Source organism: Anomaloglossus baeobatrachus, chromosome 6 (assembly GCF_048569485.1).
Source record: "Anomaloglossus baeobatrachus isolate aAnoBae1 chromosome 6, aAnoBae1.hap1, whole genome shotgun sequence".
NCBI lineage: Eukaryota > Metazoa > Chordata > Amphibia > Anura > Aromobatidae > Anomaloglossus > Anomaloglossus baeobatrachus.
Window position 1 is genome coordinate 12,227,124 of NC_134358.1, and position 17,109 is coordinate 12,244,232.

The window sequence follows — 17,109 nt, forward strand, 5'->3', positions numbered from 1 at the left end:
TTTGTGTTCGCTGAGTGATGAAAAGATTAATTTTTCTTTTATGCTGTTCACTGAAGGGGTTAACCAATCTATGGTTACACAGCGGCTGCAGACTCCCCATCCCCTCCTCCTTCCTCGTCACTCACCTCCAGCAGTTTGTCCCCCACTCGGACCCCCGAACGCGCCGCCGGACCCTCCTCAGCCACTCGTGAGATGAAGATGCCCTGCAATCAGACACATGGAGTCAGTGCCGCCCCAGAGGGACCCCCAATACACCATCAGCCGCACTGAACCCCATGGACATGCACAGGGTAGGGGACGCAGGCGGTGTCACCTTCTGCCCCATGTGGCAGCACGTCCGTGTGATGTCATAAGACACATTAACCCCCCCCCCCCAATACCATGCTCTGCGTCACCCACCACAGCCACTCACCTCGTCATCTCCCTTGTAGGGGGTGGACCCTTTGCCCCCTGCAATGCTGATGCCCAGACCCCCCGTCTGCCGCAGGATGGTGAGAGTAAGCTGGAAGCAGAAGACAGAGCCGGTTACTGGAGAGAGCACAGCGCCCACTCCCGAAAACAGGCCACGGAGACACCAAACAGCCCCGCACGGGAGAATCAGGGGGCTCACCGACACTCGAGACCCCCGGATAATGTGGGGAAAAAGCCAATCCAGTCACTCCCACAGCTGAACCCACTAATCATTGACATCAAACACCGAGCTCCAGTCACTCCCAGAGCTGCACCCAATAATCATTGACATCATACACCGAGCTCCAGTCACTCCCAGAGCTGCACCTGCTAATCACTGACATCATACACCAAGCTCCAGTCACTCCCAGAGCTGCACCCAATAATCATTGACATCATATACTGAGCTCCAGTCACTCCCAGAGCTGCACCCAATAATCATTGACATCATATACTGAGCTCCAGTCACTCCCAGAGCTGCACCCAATAATCATTGACATCATATACTGAGCTCCAGTCACTCCCAGAGCTGCACCCAATAAATCATTGACATCATATACTGAGCTCCAGTCACAGCCAGAGCTGCACCCGCTAATCAGACATCATATACTGAGCTCCAGTCACTCCCAGAGGTGCACCCGCTAATCACTGTCATATAGCAAGCTCCAGTCACTCCCAGAGCTGAACCCACTAATCATTGACATCATACATCGAGCTCCAGTCACTCCCAGAGCTGAACCCACTAATCATTGACATCATATACTGAGCTCCAGTCACTCCCAGAGCTGCACCCAATAATCATTGACATCATACACCGAGCTCCAGTCACTCCCAGAGCTGCACCTGCTAATCATTGACATCATACACCAAGCTCCAGTCACTCCCAGAGCTGCACCCAATAATCATTGACATCATATACTGAGCTCCAGTCACTCCCAGAGCTGCACCCAATAATCATTGACATCATATACTGAGCTCCAGTCACAGCCAGAGCTGCACCTGCTAATCAGACATCATATACTGAGCTCCAGTCACTCCCAGAGGTGCACCCGCTAATCACTGTCATATAGCAAGCTCCAGTCACTCCCAGAGCTGAACCCACTAATCATTGACATCATACACCGAGCTCCAGTCACTCCCAGAGCTGAACCCACTAATCATTGACATCATATACTGAGCTCCAGTCACTCCCAGAGCTGCACCCGCTAATCACTGTCATATACCGAGCTATAGTCACTCCCAGAGCTGCACCTGCTAATCACTGACATCATACACCAAGCTCCAGTCACTCCCAGAGCTGCACCCAATAATCATTGACATCATATACTGAGCTCCAGTCACAGCCAGAGCTGCACCTGCTAATCAGACATCATACACCGAGCTCCAGTCACTCCCAGAGCTGCACCCGCTAATCACAGACATCATATACCAAGCTCCAGTCACAGCCAGAGCTGCACCTGCTTATCACTGACATCATATACTGAGCTCCAGTCACTCCCAGAGCTGCACCTGCTAATCATTTACATCATACACAGAGTTCCAGTCACTCCCAGAGCTGCACCCAATAATCATTGACATCATATACTGAGGTCCAGTCACTCCCAGAGCTGCACCCGCTAATCAGTCATATACCGAGCTCCAGTCAATCCCAGAGCTGAACCCACTAATCATTGACATCATACACCAAGCTCCAGTCACTCCCAGAGCTGCACCCAAAAATTATTGATATCATACACTGAGCTCCAGTCACTCCCAGAGCTGCACCCAATAATCATTGACATCATATACTGAGCTCCAGTCACAGCCAGAGCTGCACCTGCTAATCAGACATCATATACTGAGCTCCAGTCACTCCCAGAGGTGCACCCGCTAATCACTGTCATATACCAAGCTCCAGTCACTCCCAGAGCTGCACCCAATAATCATTGACATCATACACCGAGCTCCAGTCACTCCCAGAGCTGCACCCGCTAATCACAGACATCATATACCAAGCTCCAGTCACAGCCAGAGCTGCACCTGCTTATCACTGACATCATATACTGAGCTCCAGTCACTCCCAGAGCTGCACCTGCTAATCATTTACATCATACACAGAGTTCCAGTCACTCCCAGAGCTGCACCCAATAATCATTGACATCATACACCGAGCTCCAGTCACTCCCAGAGCTGCACCCAATAATCATTGACATCATATACCGAGCTCCAGTCACTCCCAGAGCTGCAGCCACTAATCACTGACCTCATATACCGAGCTCCAGTCACTCCCAGAGCTGCACCTGCTTATCACTGACATCATATACCAAGCTCCAGTCACTCCCAGAGCTGCATCCGCTAATCACTGTCATATACCGAGCTCCAGTCACACCCAGAGCTTCATATACATAGCTCCAGTCACTCCCAGAGCTGCACCCACTAATCACTATCATATACTGAGCTCCAGTCACTCCCAGAGCTGCACCCGCTAATCACTGTCATATACCAAGCTCCAGTCACTGCCAGAGCTGCACCCAATAATCATTGACATCATACACCGAGCTCCAGTCACTCCCAGAGCTGCACCCGCTAATCACAGACATCATATACCAAGCTCCAGTCACAGCCAGAGCTGCACCTGCTCATCACTGACATCATATACTGAGCTCCAGCCACTCCCAGAGCTGCACCTGCTAATCATTGACATCATACACAGAGTTCCAGTCACTCCCAGAGCTGCACCCAATAATCATTGACATCATATACTGAGGTCCAGTCACTCCCAGAGCTGCACCCGCTAATCAGTCATATACCGAGCTCCAGTCAATCCCAGAGCTGAACCCACTAATCATTGACATCATACACCAAGCTCCAGTCACTCCCAGAGCTGCACCCAAAAATTATTGATATCATACACTGAGCTCCAGTCACTCCCAGAGCTGCACCCAATAATCATTGACATCATATACTGAGCTCCAGTCATAGCCAGAGCTGCACCTGCTAATCAGACATCATATACTGCGCTCCAGTCACTCCCAGAGGTGCACCCGCTAATCACTGTCATATACCAAGCTCCAGTCACTCCCAGAGCTGCACCCAATAATCATTGACATCATACACCGAGCTCCAGTCACTCCCAGAGCTGCACCTGCTTATCACTGACATCATATACTGAGCTCCAGTCACTCCCAGAGCTGCACCTGCTAATCACTGTCATATACCAAGCTCCAGTCACTCCCAGAGCTGCACCCAATAATCATTGACATCATACACCGAGCTCCAGTCACTCCCAGAGCTGCACCCGCTAATCACAGACATCATATACCAAGCTCCAGTCACAGCCAGAGCTGCACCTGCTTATCACTGACATCATATACTGAGCTCCAGTCACTCCCAGAGCTGCACCTGCTAATCATTGACATCATACACAGAGTTCCAGTCACTCCCAGAGCTGCACCCAATAATCATTGACATCATACACCGAGCTCCAGTCACTCCCAGAGCTGCACCCAATAATCATTGACATCATATACCGAGCTCCAGTCACTCCCAGAGCTGCACCCACTAATCACTGACCTCATATACCGAGCTCCAGTCACTCCCAGAGCTGCACCTGCTTATCACTGACATCACATACCAAGCTCCAGTCACTCCCAGAGCTGCATCCGCTAATCACTGTCATATACCGAGCTCCAGTCACACCCAGAGCTTCATATACATAGCTCCAGTCACTCCCAGAGCTGCACCCACTAATCACTATCATATACTGAGCTCCAGTCACTCCCAGAGCTGCACCCGCTAATCACTGTCATATACCAAGCTCCAGTCACTCCCAGAGCTGCACCCAATAATCATTGACATCATACACCGAGCTCCAGTCACTCCCAGAGCTGCACCCGCTAATCACAGACATCATATACCAAGCTCCAGTCACAGCCAGAGCTGCACCTGATCATCACTGACATCATATACTGAGCTCCAGTCACTCCCAGAGCTGCACCCACTAATCACTGACCTCATATACCGAGCTCCAGTCACTCCCAGAGCTGCACCCGCTAATCACAGACATCATATACCAAGCTCCAGTCACTCCCAGAGCTTCATATACATAGCTCCAGTCACTCCCAGAGCTGCACCCACTAATCACTGACATCATATACTGAGCTCGTCACTCCCAGAGCTGCATCCGCTAATCACTGTCATATACCGAGCTCCAGTCACTCCCAGAGCTGCACCCGCTAATCACTGTCATATACCAAGCTCCAGTCACTCCCAGAGCTGCATATACATAGCTCCAGTCACTCCCAGAGCTGCATATATATAGCTCCAGTCACTCCCAGAGCTGCACCTGCTTATCACTGACATCATATACTGAGCTCCAGTCACTCCCAGAGCTGCATCCGCTAATCACTATCATATACCGAGCTCCAGTCACACCCAGAGCTGCAGTCACTGTTCTGCTGTGGGCAGCAGCCCTGGGGCGTCACAGACTCGATTTCTCGGGAGGCGCAGGGTCGCTCAGGATCAGACATTACTGTAGGACTCTTGCTGTTTCCCGCACCGTCCGGTCCTGTGAGGTCACATGCACACGCTGCAGTTTTGATGTCGCTGTAAAGCCCAGAAATGGAACATAAATACACGTGTAATGATCGGGCGTTTTTTGGTGCATTTTTCTCAATTCTAATTTGATGCTTTTTTTGGTGAAAAATATTGATGGGTGGAACCGGACTGTGAAGCCCAACCCCCGCGGGTCCAGAGGCCCCCGAGTGCCGGGCCCGGAAATCTCAGGGAACTCCGGCTAATGATCCAGCACTCAGGAAATAAAAATTAAAAAAATAATAAAGCGAGCGCGCTATACTTACAGAGGCTCCGGGGAGGCTGTAATTGCTTCCGGGGTTGCTCATTAGCCTCATACATATTCACTGCTTTCCCCGCCCACCAGCGTCTGTGATTGGTTGCACCCAGACTGAGTGACAGCCGTCTGGCGCTTCCAATCACAGGCTGTCTGCAGGTTTACACTATACAGTAAAATAAAAAAAAAAAAAAAAATGAAATTTTGGGCATAGGGCACCCATATGATGAAAATACAGATAAAGCCATAGCTATGGGCTGCAGCCCTAGACGTGCACTAATCTTAGCTCTGGATCAAACGAGGAATCACAACCGGCTTTTTTTTTTTTTTTTTTTTTAATTTAAATAGATAATTTAAAAAAAAAAAAAAAAGTCCGTGGTCCCCTCCAATTTTGATACTCAGGCAAGATTAAGCACAATAGCTGGTAACCGGTATTCTTAGGCTGGGGAGACCCATGCTAATTGGGCCACCCCCAGCCTTAAAATAGCAGCCTACAGCCGCCCAGGATTGCCGCATCCATTTATTCTGACAGTCCCAGCGCTTACCCGCCTCTTCCAGATTGCCCTGGTGCGGTGGCAATCAGGCTAATAAGGAGTAAATCGTAGCCCACAGCTGCCACTAAGCCCTAAATTAGTAATGGGAGGAGTCTATGTATATGAAAATAAACTCAAACAACCAAAAAATCCTTTATTTGGAATAAACTACAAAAAAAAAAAACAACACCCTCTTTTAACACCCCTGCAGATCCGACGTACACCCCTGCAGATACGACGTACACCCCTGCAGATCCGACGTACGCCACATGAGGTCCCATGACGATTCCAGCTCTGCTACATGTAGCGTCACAGTGCACGATTATGGCACATGACCGCTTGCTATGGACTTCAGGTAGAGACTGAGCAGCAATGAGCGGTCAAGTCACTCAGGTTACTTGTGGTCACAGCTGGAGGTTCCCACAGTCCTCCAACTAACTTGACCTCAGGTGACTTTAGTGACCTCGCCTGAGTTCACTGAGGTCACCTGAGGTCAGGTTATCTGCGGTCACAGGTGGAGGACTGTGGCAATCTCCAGCTGTGGCCGCGGCTAACCTTAGTGATGTTACCGCTCATCGCGCGTCTCACTCTGTCTGCCTGACCCTCACAGAGGGCAGTCATGTTCTATGGCCGCTCGGTGTGAATTCAGATGTAGCAGAGCTGGAATCGCCTAGGGACCTCGTGTGGATTGCGCTGGACCTGCAGGGGTGTTTTGAAAATTAATAAAGGGGGTGAAAAAAAGTGAGGGGGGGGGTTGTATTTTAAATAAAGGATTTTTTTTTCAGTGTTTGTGTTTATATCTTTCCACTTACAGGTTAATGATGGGGGGGCTCTCATTACGAATCTAGAGCTTATTGGCAGCTGTGAGCTGTCATTAACCCCTTATTAACCCGGTTGCCACCGCACCAGGGAAATCGTGAAGAGTCGGGTAAAGTGCTTGGATTGTCACATCCAATGGATAAGACAATCCTGGGCGGCTGCAGGCTGATGTTTTTAAGCTGAGGGCGGCTCAGTAACCATGGGCCTCCCGAGTCTGAGAATACCAGCCCCCAGCTGTCGGGCTTTATCCTGGCTGGGTATCAAAATTGGGGGGGAGGGGGGGACCACAAGCCGCTTTTTAAAATTATTTAAATCATGCGGTTCCTCTTATTTTGATAAACAGCCATGATTAGCGCATGGCTAGGGGCTGTATCCTCTAGCAGTATGCTTTATCTGTGGTGGGTATCCCTACCCCAATTCATTTATTTTACTGTATGGTATAGACCAGCTCACTGGGGGCTGATTGGAAGCCTGTCACTAAGCGTGGGGGTGCATCTGACTGCAACCAATCACAGACACTGGTGGGCGGAGGAAGCAGTGAATATGCATGAGCCTAATGAGCGACTCCAGAAGAAGAATGAGAGGTCGTGGGAGCAGTGTACAGCCGCGCCGGTAATCAGTGAGTATAGATTATATGGGGACCGGCATCCAGCCAGATACCAGGGATCAATCCGCCGCCGACCCAGAGTCCTCCTATCACTAGTGAGGAACTCCCCAAAACGCAAAAAGATAGAACACACCAAAAAACGCAGCGTGCGCATGTAGCCTAAACTGACACTAATCTGGCACCGCTGATCTCTGGTGATGGATAGGAGGTGTTCTCACTGATGTCACCGCTGATCTCTGGTGATGGATAGGCGGTGTTCTCAGTGATGTCACCGCTGATCTCTGGTGATGGATAGGAGGTGTTCTCAGTGATGTCACTGCTGATCTCTGGTGATGGATAGGCGGTGTTCTCAGTGATGTCACCGCTGATCTCTGGTGATGGATAGGAGGTGTTCTCAGTGATGTCCCTGCTGATCTCTGGTGATGGATAGGAGGTGTTCTCAGTGATGTCACCGCTGATCTCTGGTGATGGATAGGCGGTGTTCTCAGTGATGTCACCGCTGATCTCTGGTGATGGATAGGAGGTGTTCTCACTGATGTCACCGCTGATCTCTGGTGATGGATAGGAGGTGTTCTCAGTGATGTCACCGCTGATCTCTGGTGATGGATAGGCGGTGTTCTCAGTGATATCACCCCTGATCTCTGGTGATGGATAGGCGGTGTTCTCAGTGATGTCACTGCTGATCTCTGGTGATGGATAGGCGGTGTTCTCAGTGATGTCACCGCTGATCTCTGGTGATGGATAGGCGGTGTTCTCAGTGATGTCACCGCTGATCTCTGGTGATGGATAGGAGGTGTTCTCAGTTATGTCACCTCTGATCTCTGGTGATGGATAGGAGGTGTTCTCAGTGATGTCACTGCTGATCTCTGGTGATGGATAGGCGGTGTTCTCAGTGATGTCACCGCTGATCTCTGGTGATGGATAGGAGGTGTTCTCAGTGATGTCACCGCTGATCTCTGGTGATGGATAGGAGGTGTTCTCAGTGATGTCACCGCTGATCTCTGGTGATGGATAGGAGGTGTTCTCAGTGATGTCACCGCTGATCTCTGGTGATGGATAGGAGGTGTTCTCAGTGATGTCACCGCTGATCTCTGGTGATGGATAGGAGGTGTTCTCAGTGATGTCACCGCTGATCTCTGGTGATGGATAGGCGGCGGTCCTAGTGATGGCACCGCTGATCTCTGGTGATGGATAGGCGGCGGTCCTAGTGATGTCACCGCTGATCTCTGGTGATGGATAGGAGGTGTTCTCAGTGATGTCACCGCTGATCTCTGGTGATTGATAGGCGGTGTTCTCAGTGATGTCACCGCTGATCTCTGGTGATGGATAGGAGGTGTTCTCAGTGATGTCACTGCTGATCTCTGGTGATGGATAGGCGGTGTTCTCAGTGATGTCACCGCTGATCTCTGGTGATGGATAGGAGGTGTTCTCAGTGATGTCACCGCTGATCTCTGGTGATGGATAGGTGGCGGTCCTAGTGATGGCACCGCTGATCTCTGGTGATGGATAGGTGGTGTTCTCAGTGATGTCACCGCTGATCTCTGGTGATGGATAGGTGGCGGTCCTAGTGATGGCACCGCTGATCTCTGGTGATGGATAGGAGGTGTTCTCAGTGATGTCACCGCTGATCTCTGGTGATGGATAGGTGGTGTTCTCAGTGATGTCACCGCTGATCTCTGGTGATGGATAGGCGGCGGTCCTAGTGATGGCACCGCTGATCTCTGGTGATGGATAGGAGGTGTTCTCAGTGATGTCACCGCTGATCTCTGGTGATGGATAGGCGGCGGTCCTAGTGATGGCACCGCTGATCTCTGGTGATGGATAGGCGGCGGTCCTAGTGATGGCACCGCTGATCTCTGGTGATGGATAGGAGGTGTTCTCAGTGATGTCACCGCTGATCTCTGGTGATGGATAGGTGGTGTTCTCAGTGATGTCACCGCTGATCTCTGGTGATGGATAGGCGGCGGTCCTAGTGATGGCACCGCTGATCTCTGGTGATGGATAGGAGGTGTTCTCAGTGATGTCACCGCTGATCTCTGGTGATGGATAGGCGGCGGTCCTAGTGATGGCACCGCTGATCTCTGGTGATGGATAGGCGGCAGTCCTAGTGATCGCACCGCTGCTCCCGCACATCACACTTTCATTCCCACCATACACACACTGGACACGCTGACCCCGGGGAGATAGGACAGACATCGCACCCACCACCCGCGGACCCTGCAGGGGATGTGCTGGATTGGCTGAGTGATTTGGTTGGGGCAGGGCGGGGGGCACGCGGGGGGCACGCGGGCGGTGCCAGGCTGGGTACACACCTCTTCCTCCTCTATCCGAGCAGGCTCAATCAGAAGATTATTCACTTGATCAAACGACACACCCTGTTAGAGCGGCAGACAGACGAGGAGGAGACAGAGAGACAGGCATGCGGATTAGTGGAGCAAAATGACCAAAAATACCCAACACCATGAACCCACCTGTAGAACGGCTCCTCCAGGGGCAGAAAACAGAGAGCAGCAGCACAGAAGCAACACACTGTGACCCCAGCACTGGATTAGCTTAAATTAAAGGGAACCAACACCAAAAATATCTGAGAGTCACCCCGGGGATCGGGGCAGAGGAGGTGCCAGCCCCCTTTACAGCAGGCAGAGGTAAGAACAAGGAGCACGTGGTCCACAGGCGGCACACACGGCGCTGGCGGGGTGACGAGGAGGATGCAAAGCTGCGGGGCAACAGAGGAGGTGACGGGCGGTGGTACATCACAGCAGAGAAGTGCAGCATGGGATGTAGTACACGACAGTGTAGAGGTGCAGTGTGGAAGGTGACGGGCGGTGGTACACGACAGCGGAGGTGCAGTGTGGAAGGTGACGAGCGGTGGTACATCACAGCAGAGAAGTGCAGCATGGGATGTAGTACACGACAGTGTAGAGGTGCAGTGTGGGAGGTGACGAGCGGTGGTACACGACAGTGGAGAGGTGCAATGTGAAAGGTGACGGGCGGTGGTACACGACAGCGGAGAGTTGCAGTGTGGAAGGTGACGGGCGGTGGTACATGACAGCGGAGGTGCAGTGTGGGAGGTCATGAGCGGTGGTACACGAGAGTGGAGAGGTGCAGTGCGGGAAGTGTCGGGCGGTGGTACACAACAGCGGAGAGGTGCAATGTGAGAGGTGGCAGGCGGTGGTACACGACAGCGGAGAGGTGCAGTGTGGGAGGTGACGGGCGGCGGTACACGACAGCGGAGAGGTGCAGGCTGGAGACGATAGGATGCCTGTGGTGACGGCAGGCGCCGTGCCACGTATGACTTCACGCGGTTACACTGGTAGATCTTCGTTATCGTGCGTGCTTAGTAAAGCGCCATCACGATCATCTTCCAGTGTAAACAGGCGGCCGGACACCACCACCTCTGGTTTTCGGATTGCACGGTCGTCTGTGCCGCGCTCGCGCACATCGTTTTCCGCGTCTGCTTTGTTCACAGCTATTAAACGAGCGCGGATCGGTAAATGTTTAGCGGTCAGTCCGGCAGAGGGGACTGGGTAAATGTTTAGCGGTCAGTCCGGCAGAGGGGACTGGGTAAATGTTTAGCGGTCAGTCCGGCAGAGGGGACGGGGTAAATGTTTAGCGGTCAGTCCAGCAGAGGGGACGGGGTAAATGTTTAGCGGTCAGTCCGGCAGAGGGGACGGGGTAAATGTTTAGCGGTCAGTCCGGCAGAGGGGACGGGGTAAATGTTTAGCGGTCAGTCCGGCAGAGGGGACGGGGGGGGAAATTACACGAATGATTGGTCCAGTGCCCCCCACGAGTCGGTCTGCTACCCCACAATGGTGGATGAAGGAACGATTCAAGGCTGGGAAAGCGCAGAGGCCAGCACCGTATGTGGCAATGACGCAGGTGGGGTGGCCTGTAGTGTCTGGGGCTCCCGCTATCCCTGTACCTTGACGTTCTGCTGGGAGCTGTGGTGCCTCTCCTCACTATTCTCCTCCCGGGGCCAGTCTTCCACCTCGTCCTCCTCTTGCTGCGAGCACCTGAAGAAGCCCCTGTGGTCGCCATCCTCATCCAGGGCGCGGGGGCTCTGCCCCTGGAGAAGGGCCACCACCGCCTCAGTGTTGGGCAGCTTGGTGATCTTCGAGTGCTTCTTATAATGGGGGGTGTCCTTGCGGATCAGACGTTTCTTGCCCGGAGACCCCCGGTCCTCGTCGAAGTCGTCATCTTCATCATCGCAGTGTACTAAAGTCTCCTCAGCAAAGTGCACAAAGTGCTGCGGGGAGAGGGGAGAGCTGTGAGCGTGCACCCCGCCTCTGTGCTGCGCTCCAGATCTAGACTGCGCTACCTCCACGTATTCCACCTCCATCTCATCCGCCGGCGTCTCGTCTTCCTCCTCCTCAGGCTGTTGGCGCTCCGCGCGGTGCTGCTCTGGGGGATGATGATGGTCGTCCTGGTACCCGGCAGAGACGGTGCTGCCGCTACGCTGAGAATCGCCGCTCTGACTGGAGACTCCGCTGAGACGCTTATCCTACAGTAAGAAAGCACCACTCGCATGATGAGCGGCTCAGTGCCCCCCGCCGCGGAGCGAGCAGCCCCCCGGAGCGTCACAGACCACGCACCTCATCACTGGGGGACGTCGTGTCCGGCCGGGCAATGTAGCCCTCATTGCGTCGCTCCTCGATTCCTCTCTTCATCACCTTCAGTTCGCTGGGGTGCGGCGTCGCTCTCCTCTGCAGACCCTGAGAAACCCAAAAGGAGAGGAGTGAAGGAGCACAGCAGAGCGCCCCCGGAGCTGCAGAGCATCGCACCAGATCTTACCCGACGCTCTGCCGCAGCCTCATCGTCCTCCTCCTCAGGTTCCAGCTCTTCCTGGAACTGAATGACACTGACCCGATTCAGGTTCCCGTCTATCCAGCTGTCGTCCATATTGTTCTGTAGAACCGGACTCTCTGCAAACACGAGGCAAAGATAAAAGACACGAACGCGGCCGGACAGACGGAAGGGGGAGGAGCGCGAGGGCGGCCGGACGGACGGAGGGGGAGGAGCGCGAGGGCGGCCGGACAGACGGAGGGGGAGGAGCGCGAGGGCGGCCGGACAGACGGAGGGGGAGGAGCGCGAGGGCGGCCGGACAGACGGAGGGGGAGGAGCGCGAGGGCGGCCGGACAGACGGAGGGGGAGGAGCGCGAGGGCGGCCGGACAGACGGAGGGGGAGGAGCGCGAGGGCGGCCGGACAGACGGAGGGGGAGGAGCGCGAGGGCGGCCGGACAGACGGAGGGGGAGGAGCGCGAGGGCGGCCGGACAGACGGAGGGGGAGGAGCGCGAGGGCGGCCGGACAGACGGAGGGGGAGGAGCGCGAGGGCGGCCGGACAGACGGAGGGGGAGGAGCGCGAGGGCGGCCGGACAGACGGAGGGGGAGGAGCGCGAGGGCGGCCGGACAGACGGAGGGGGAGGAGCGCGAGGGCGGCCGGACAGACGGAGGGGGAGGAGCGCGAGGGCGGCCGGACAGACGGAGGGGGAGGAGCGCGAGGGCGGCCGGACAGACGGAGGGGGAGGAGCGCGAGGGCGGCCGGACAGACGGAGGGGGAGGAGCGCGAGGGCGGCCGGACAGACGGAGGGGGAGGAGCGCGAGGGCGGCCGGACAGACGGAGGGGGAGGAGCGCGAGGGCGGCCGGACAGACGGAGGGGGAGGAGCGCGAGGGCGGCCGGACAGACGGAGGGGGAGGAGCGCGAGGGCGGCCGGACAGACGGAGGGGGAGGAGCGCGAGGGCGGCCGGACAGACGGAGGGGGAGGAGCGCGAGGGCGGCCGGACAGACGGAGGGGGAGGAGCGCGAGGGCGGCCGGACAGACGGAGGGGGAGGAGCGCGAGGGCGGCCGGACAGACGGAGGGGGAGGAGCGCGAGGGCGGCCGGACAGACGGAGGGGGAGGAGCGCGAGGGCGGCCGGACAGACGGAGGGGGAGGAGCGCGAGGGCGGCCGGACAGACGGAGGGGGAGGAGCGCGAGGGCGGCCGGACAGACGGAGGGGGAGGAGCGCGAGGGCGGCCGGACAGACGGAGGGGGAGGAGCGCGAGGGCGGCCGGACAGACGGAGGGGGAGGAGCGCGAGGGCGGCCGGACAGACGGAGGGGGAGGAGCGCGAGGGCGGCCGGACAGACGGAGGGGGAGGAGCGCGAGGGCGGCCGGACAGACGGAGGGGGAGGAGCGCGAGGGCGGCCGGACAGACGGAGGGGGAGGAGCGCGAGGGCGGCCGGACAGACGGAGGGGGAGGAGCGCGAGGGCGGCCGGACAGACGGAGGGGGAGGAGCGCGAGGGCGGCCGGACAGACGGAGGGGGAGGAGCGCGAGGGCGGCCGGACAGACGGAGGGGGAGGAGCGCGAGGGCGGCCGGACAGACGGAGGGGGAGGAGCGCGAGGGCGGCCGGACAGACGGAGGGGGAGGAGCGCGAGGGCGGCCGGACAGACGGAGGGGGAGGAGCGCGAGGGCGGCCGGACAGACGGAGGGGGAGGAGCGCGAGGGCGGCCGGACAGACGGAGGGGGAGGAGCGCGAGGGCGGCCGGACAGACGGAGGGGGAGGAGCGCGAGGGCGGCCGGACAGACGGAGGGGGAGGAGCGCGAGGGCGGCCGGACAGACGGAGGGGGAGGAGCGCGAGGGCGGCCGGACAGACGGAGGGGGAGGAGCGCGAGGGCGGCCGGACAGACGGAGGGGGAGGAGCGCGAGGGCGGCCGGACAGACGGAGGGGGAGGAGCGCGAGGGCGGCCGGACAGACGGAGGGGGAGGAGCGCGAGGGCGGCCGGACAGACGGAGGGGGAGGAGCGCGAGGGCGGCCGGACAGACGGAGGGGGAGGAGCGCGAGGGCGGCCGGACAGACGGAGGGGGAGGAGCGCGAGGGCGGCCGGACAGACGGAGGGGGAGGAGCGCGAGGGCGGCCGGACAGACGGAGGGGGAGGAGCGCGAGGGCGGCCGGACAGACGGAGGGGGAGGAGCGCGAGGGCGGCCGGACAGAATGAAGGGGGAGGAGCGCAAAGATGGCCAGACTGGTAGGTGGGGGCATGAGGGTGGTTCGACAGACTGAGAAAGTTTGATCATCTGCAACAGATCAATCCCCCCACAAGATTAGAGCACGCCTCTCCTGACACCCTCTGTGCTGCTGGGACCCTCTTCCCCCTTCCACTATACACACCGGGGGTCTCCGTACCGATGCTCGGGGACGGCTGCTGGGGCAGGAGGTAGCAGGTTAGCACTTTGGACCCCGTCTTCTCATCGTCTTCTGTCTGGAATTTGAGCATCGGCTGGGACTGGTTCTCCGCCAACCACAGCGCCTTCAGGTTGAGGTTCGTCAGTGCAAAGGGCAGGTTCAGCAGCCTGCGGGGGGCACGACCGGGGGTTATACAGAGTAAAGCCCCCCTTATAAGAAACGTAGAAGCAGAGACAATCCGCCCAGTCACGCCCCATCTCCAGGGCCCACCTCCACCCCGCATCCCCCCACCACAAGCTTTTAGGCCTCATTTATAGCATCTTGTTGCCCATAGCGACCAATCACGGAGCAGCATTAACTTTCACAGCAGAGTAAGAATTGAAAGCTGTGCTGTGATTGGTTGTTATGGGCGGCACTGATTGGTCGCTATGGGTGGCTCTGATGGACGTGACCCTGAGGGCACGGACCTGTTCCCCGCCACGTCCAGCACATGCAGCTCGGTGGCATTGGCGAGCTCCGGCGGGAGGGCGGTCAGCTGGTTATCGCGCAGGCACAGCATGTTCAGGCTGGCGCAGCCGCCAATCTCCCCGGGAACAGAGGACAGAGCGTTGCGGTCCACGTTCAGGTTGGTCAGCTTCGTGAGGTTTCCAATGGACTTCGGGAGATACTGGAGAGAAAGAAACAGCGCTGCTGACAACCGGAGAGTATACACGGGGAGAGGGTGTCAGCCCCGCCCACTTACTGACAACCGGACGGTATACACGGGGAGAGGGTGTCAGCCCCGCCCACTTACTGACAACCGGACGGTATACACGGGGAGAGGGTGGCAGCCCCGCCCACTTACTGACAACCGGACGGTATACGCGGGGAGAGGGTGGCAGCCCCGCCCACTTACTGACAACCGGACGGTATACACGGGGAGAGGGTGGCAGCCCCGCCCACTTACTGACAACCGGACGGTATACACGGGGCGAGGGTGTCAGCCCCGCCCACTTACTGACAACCAGATGGTACACACAAGGAGAGTGTCATCCCCACCCATTTACTGACAACCAGACGGTATACACGGGGCGAGGGTGTCAACCCCGCCCACTGACAACCGGACGGTATACATGGGGAGTGTCAGCCCCGCCCATTTACTGACAACAAGCCTGTATGCACAGAGGTTGTCAGCCCCGCCCCTCACGCACTGTTAGCAGGTTCTCGGTCAGGATGATCTCGCTCAGGTTCTCGCAGTCCCCGATGGACTCGGTGATCTGGGTCAGCCGGTTCTGGTCGACCTTCAGGATGGAGAGTTGCTTGAGCTGACCTGCGGAGAGAACCACAACCGTGAGGACGAGGCGCGCAGCGGCCATAGGACGGGCGAGGGCCGTGAGGACGAGGCGCGCAGCGGCCATAGGACGGGCGAGGGGTGATCACCGCACTGACCGATGCCGGCCGGGATGCTGCAGAGCTGGTTCTGGGAGAGCAGCAGGTCGGTCAGGGAGATGAGGCCGCTGATCTCCGCAGGAAGCTGGTCCAACTTATTCTCCGACACATCCAGACACACCAAACGCCGGAGATTCCCCAGCTCCTGCAACACAGACATGAACCGCATCAATGGCGCTGCCACCGCGTGCATGCGTGGAGCCTCCACCAGAGCCGCAGGACGAGATGATGGAGACTACGCCGCCACAGCCGCAGGAGGAAAAAAAGGAGCCGCTGCAGGAGGGAAAAAAAGGAGCCGCTGCAGGAGGGAAAAAAAGGAGCCGCCGCAGGAGGGAAAAAAAGGAGCCGCCGCAGGAGGGAAAAAAAGGAACCTCCGCAGGAGGAAAGAAGGGAATTTTGTTACTTACCGTAAATTCCTTTTCTTCTAGCTCCTATTGGGAGACCCAGACGATTGGGTGTATAGCTACTGCCTCCGGATGCCACACAAAGCATTACACTAAAAAGTGTAAGGCCCCTCCCCTTCTGGCTATACACCCCCAGTGGGATCACTGGCTCACCAGTTTTAGTGCAAAAGCAAGAAGGAGGAAAGCCAATAACTGGTTAAACAAATTCACTCCGAGTAACATCGGAGAACTGAAAAACCGTTCAACATGAACAACATGTGTACCCGAAAAAACCCAAAAATCCCGAAGGACAACAGGGCGGGTGCTGGGTCTCCCAATAGGAGCTAGAAGAAAAGGAATTTACGGTAAGTAACAAAATTCCCTTCTTCTTCGTCGCTCCATTGGGAGACCCAGACGATTGGGACGTCCAAAAGCTGTCCCTGGATGGGTAAATTAATACCTCAAGTTAGAGCTGCAAAACAGCTCTCCCCTACGGGGAGGCAACTGCCGCCTGTAGGACTCTTCTACCTAGGCTGGCGTCTGCCGAAGCATAGGTATGCACCTGATAATGTTTGGTGAAAGTGTGCAGACTCGACCAGGTAGCTGCCTGGCACACCTGTTGAGCCGTAGCCTGGTGTCGTAATGCCCAGGACGCACCCACAGCTCTGGTAGAATGGGCCTTCAGCCCTGATGGAACCGGAAGCCCAGCAGAACGGTAGGCTTCAAGAATTGGTTCTTTGATCCATCGAGCCAGGGTGGCTTTGGAAGCCTGCGACCCTTTGCGCTTACCAGCGACAAGGACAAAGAGTGCATCGGAACGGCGCAAGGGCGCCGTGCGGGAAATGTAGATTCTGAGTGCTCTCACCAGATCTAACAAATGTAAATCCTTCTCA

General features: G+C 56.7%; 1 protein-coding gene across 1 annotated transcript in view; it reads right to left on the reverse strand.

Annotated features, from left to right (window-relative positions):
- The window catches only part of SCRIB (scribble planar cell polarity protein), a 131,652-nt gene that overhangs the window by 66,250 nt on the left and 48,293 nt on the right, over window positions 1–17,109 (reverse strand). The window contains exons 7-17 of the mRNA XM_075315980.1: window positions 15,834–15,978; window positions 15,596–15,714; window positions 14,873–15,072; window positions 14,406–14,572; window positions 12,029–12,159; window positions 11,830–11,949; window positions 11,556–11,738; window positions 11,160–11,483; window positions 9,550–9,612; window positions 413–502; window positions 126–203 (exon numbers count right to left, since the gene is read on the reverse strand). Coding sequence (XP_075172095.1) covers window positions 126–203; window positions 413–502; window positions 9,550–9,612; window positions 11,160–11,483; window positions 11,556–11,738; window positions 11,830–11,949; window positions 12,029–12,159; window positions 14,406–14,572; window positions 14,873–15,072; window positions 15,596–15,714; window positions 15,834–15,978 — 1,620 coding nt within the window. The remainder of the gene's footprint in view (window positions 1–125; window positions 204–412; window positions 503–9,549; window positions 9,613–11,159; window positions 11,484–11,555; window positions 11,739–11,829; window positions 11,950–12,028; window positions 12,160–14,405; window positions 14,573–14,872; window positions 15,073–15,595; window positions 15,715–15,833; window positions 15,979–17,109) is intronic.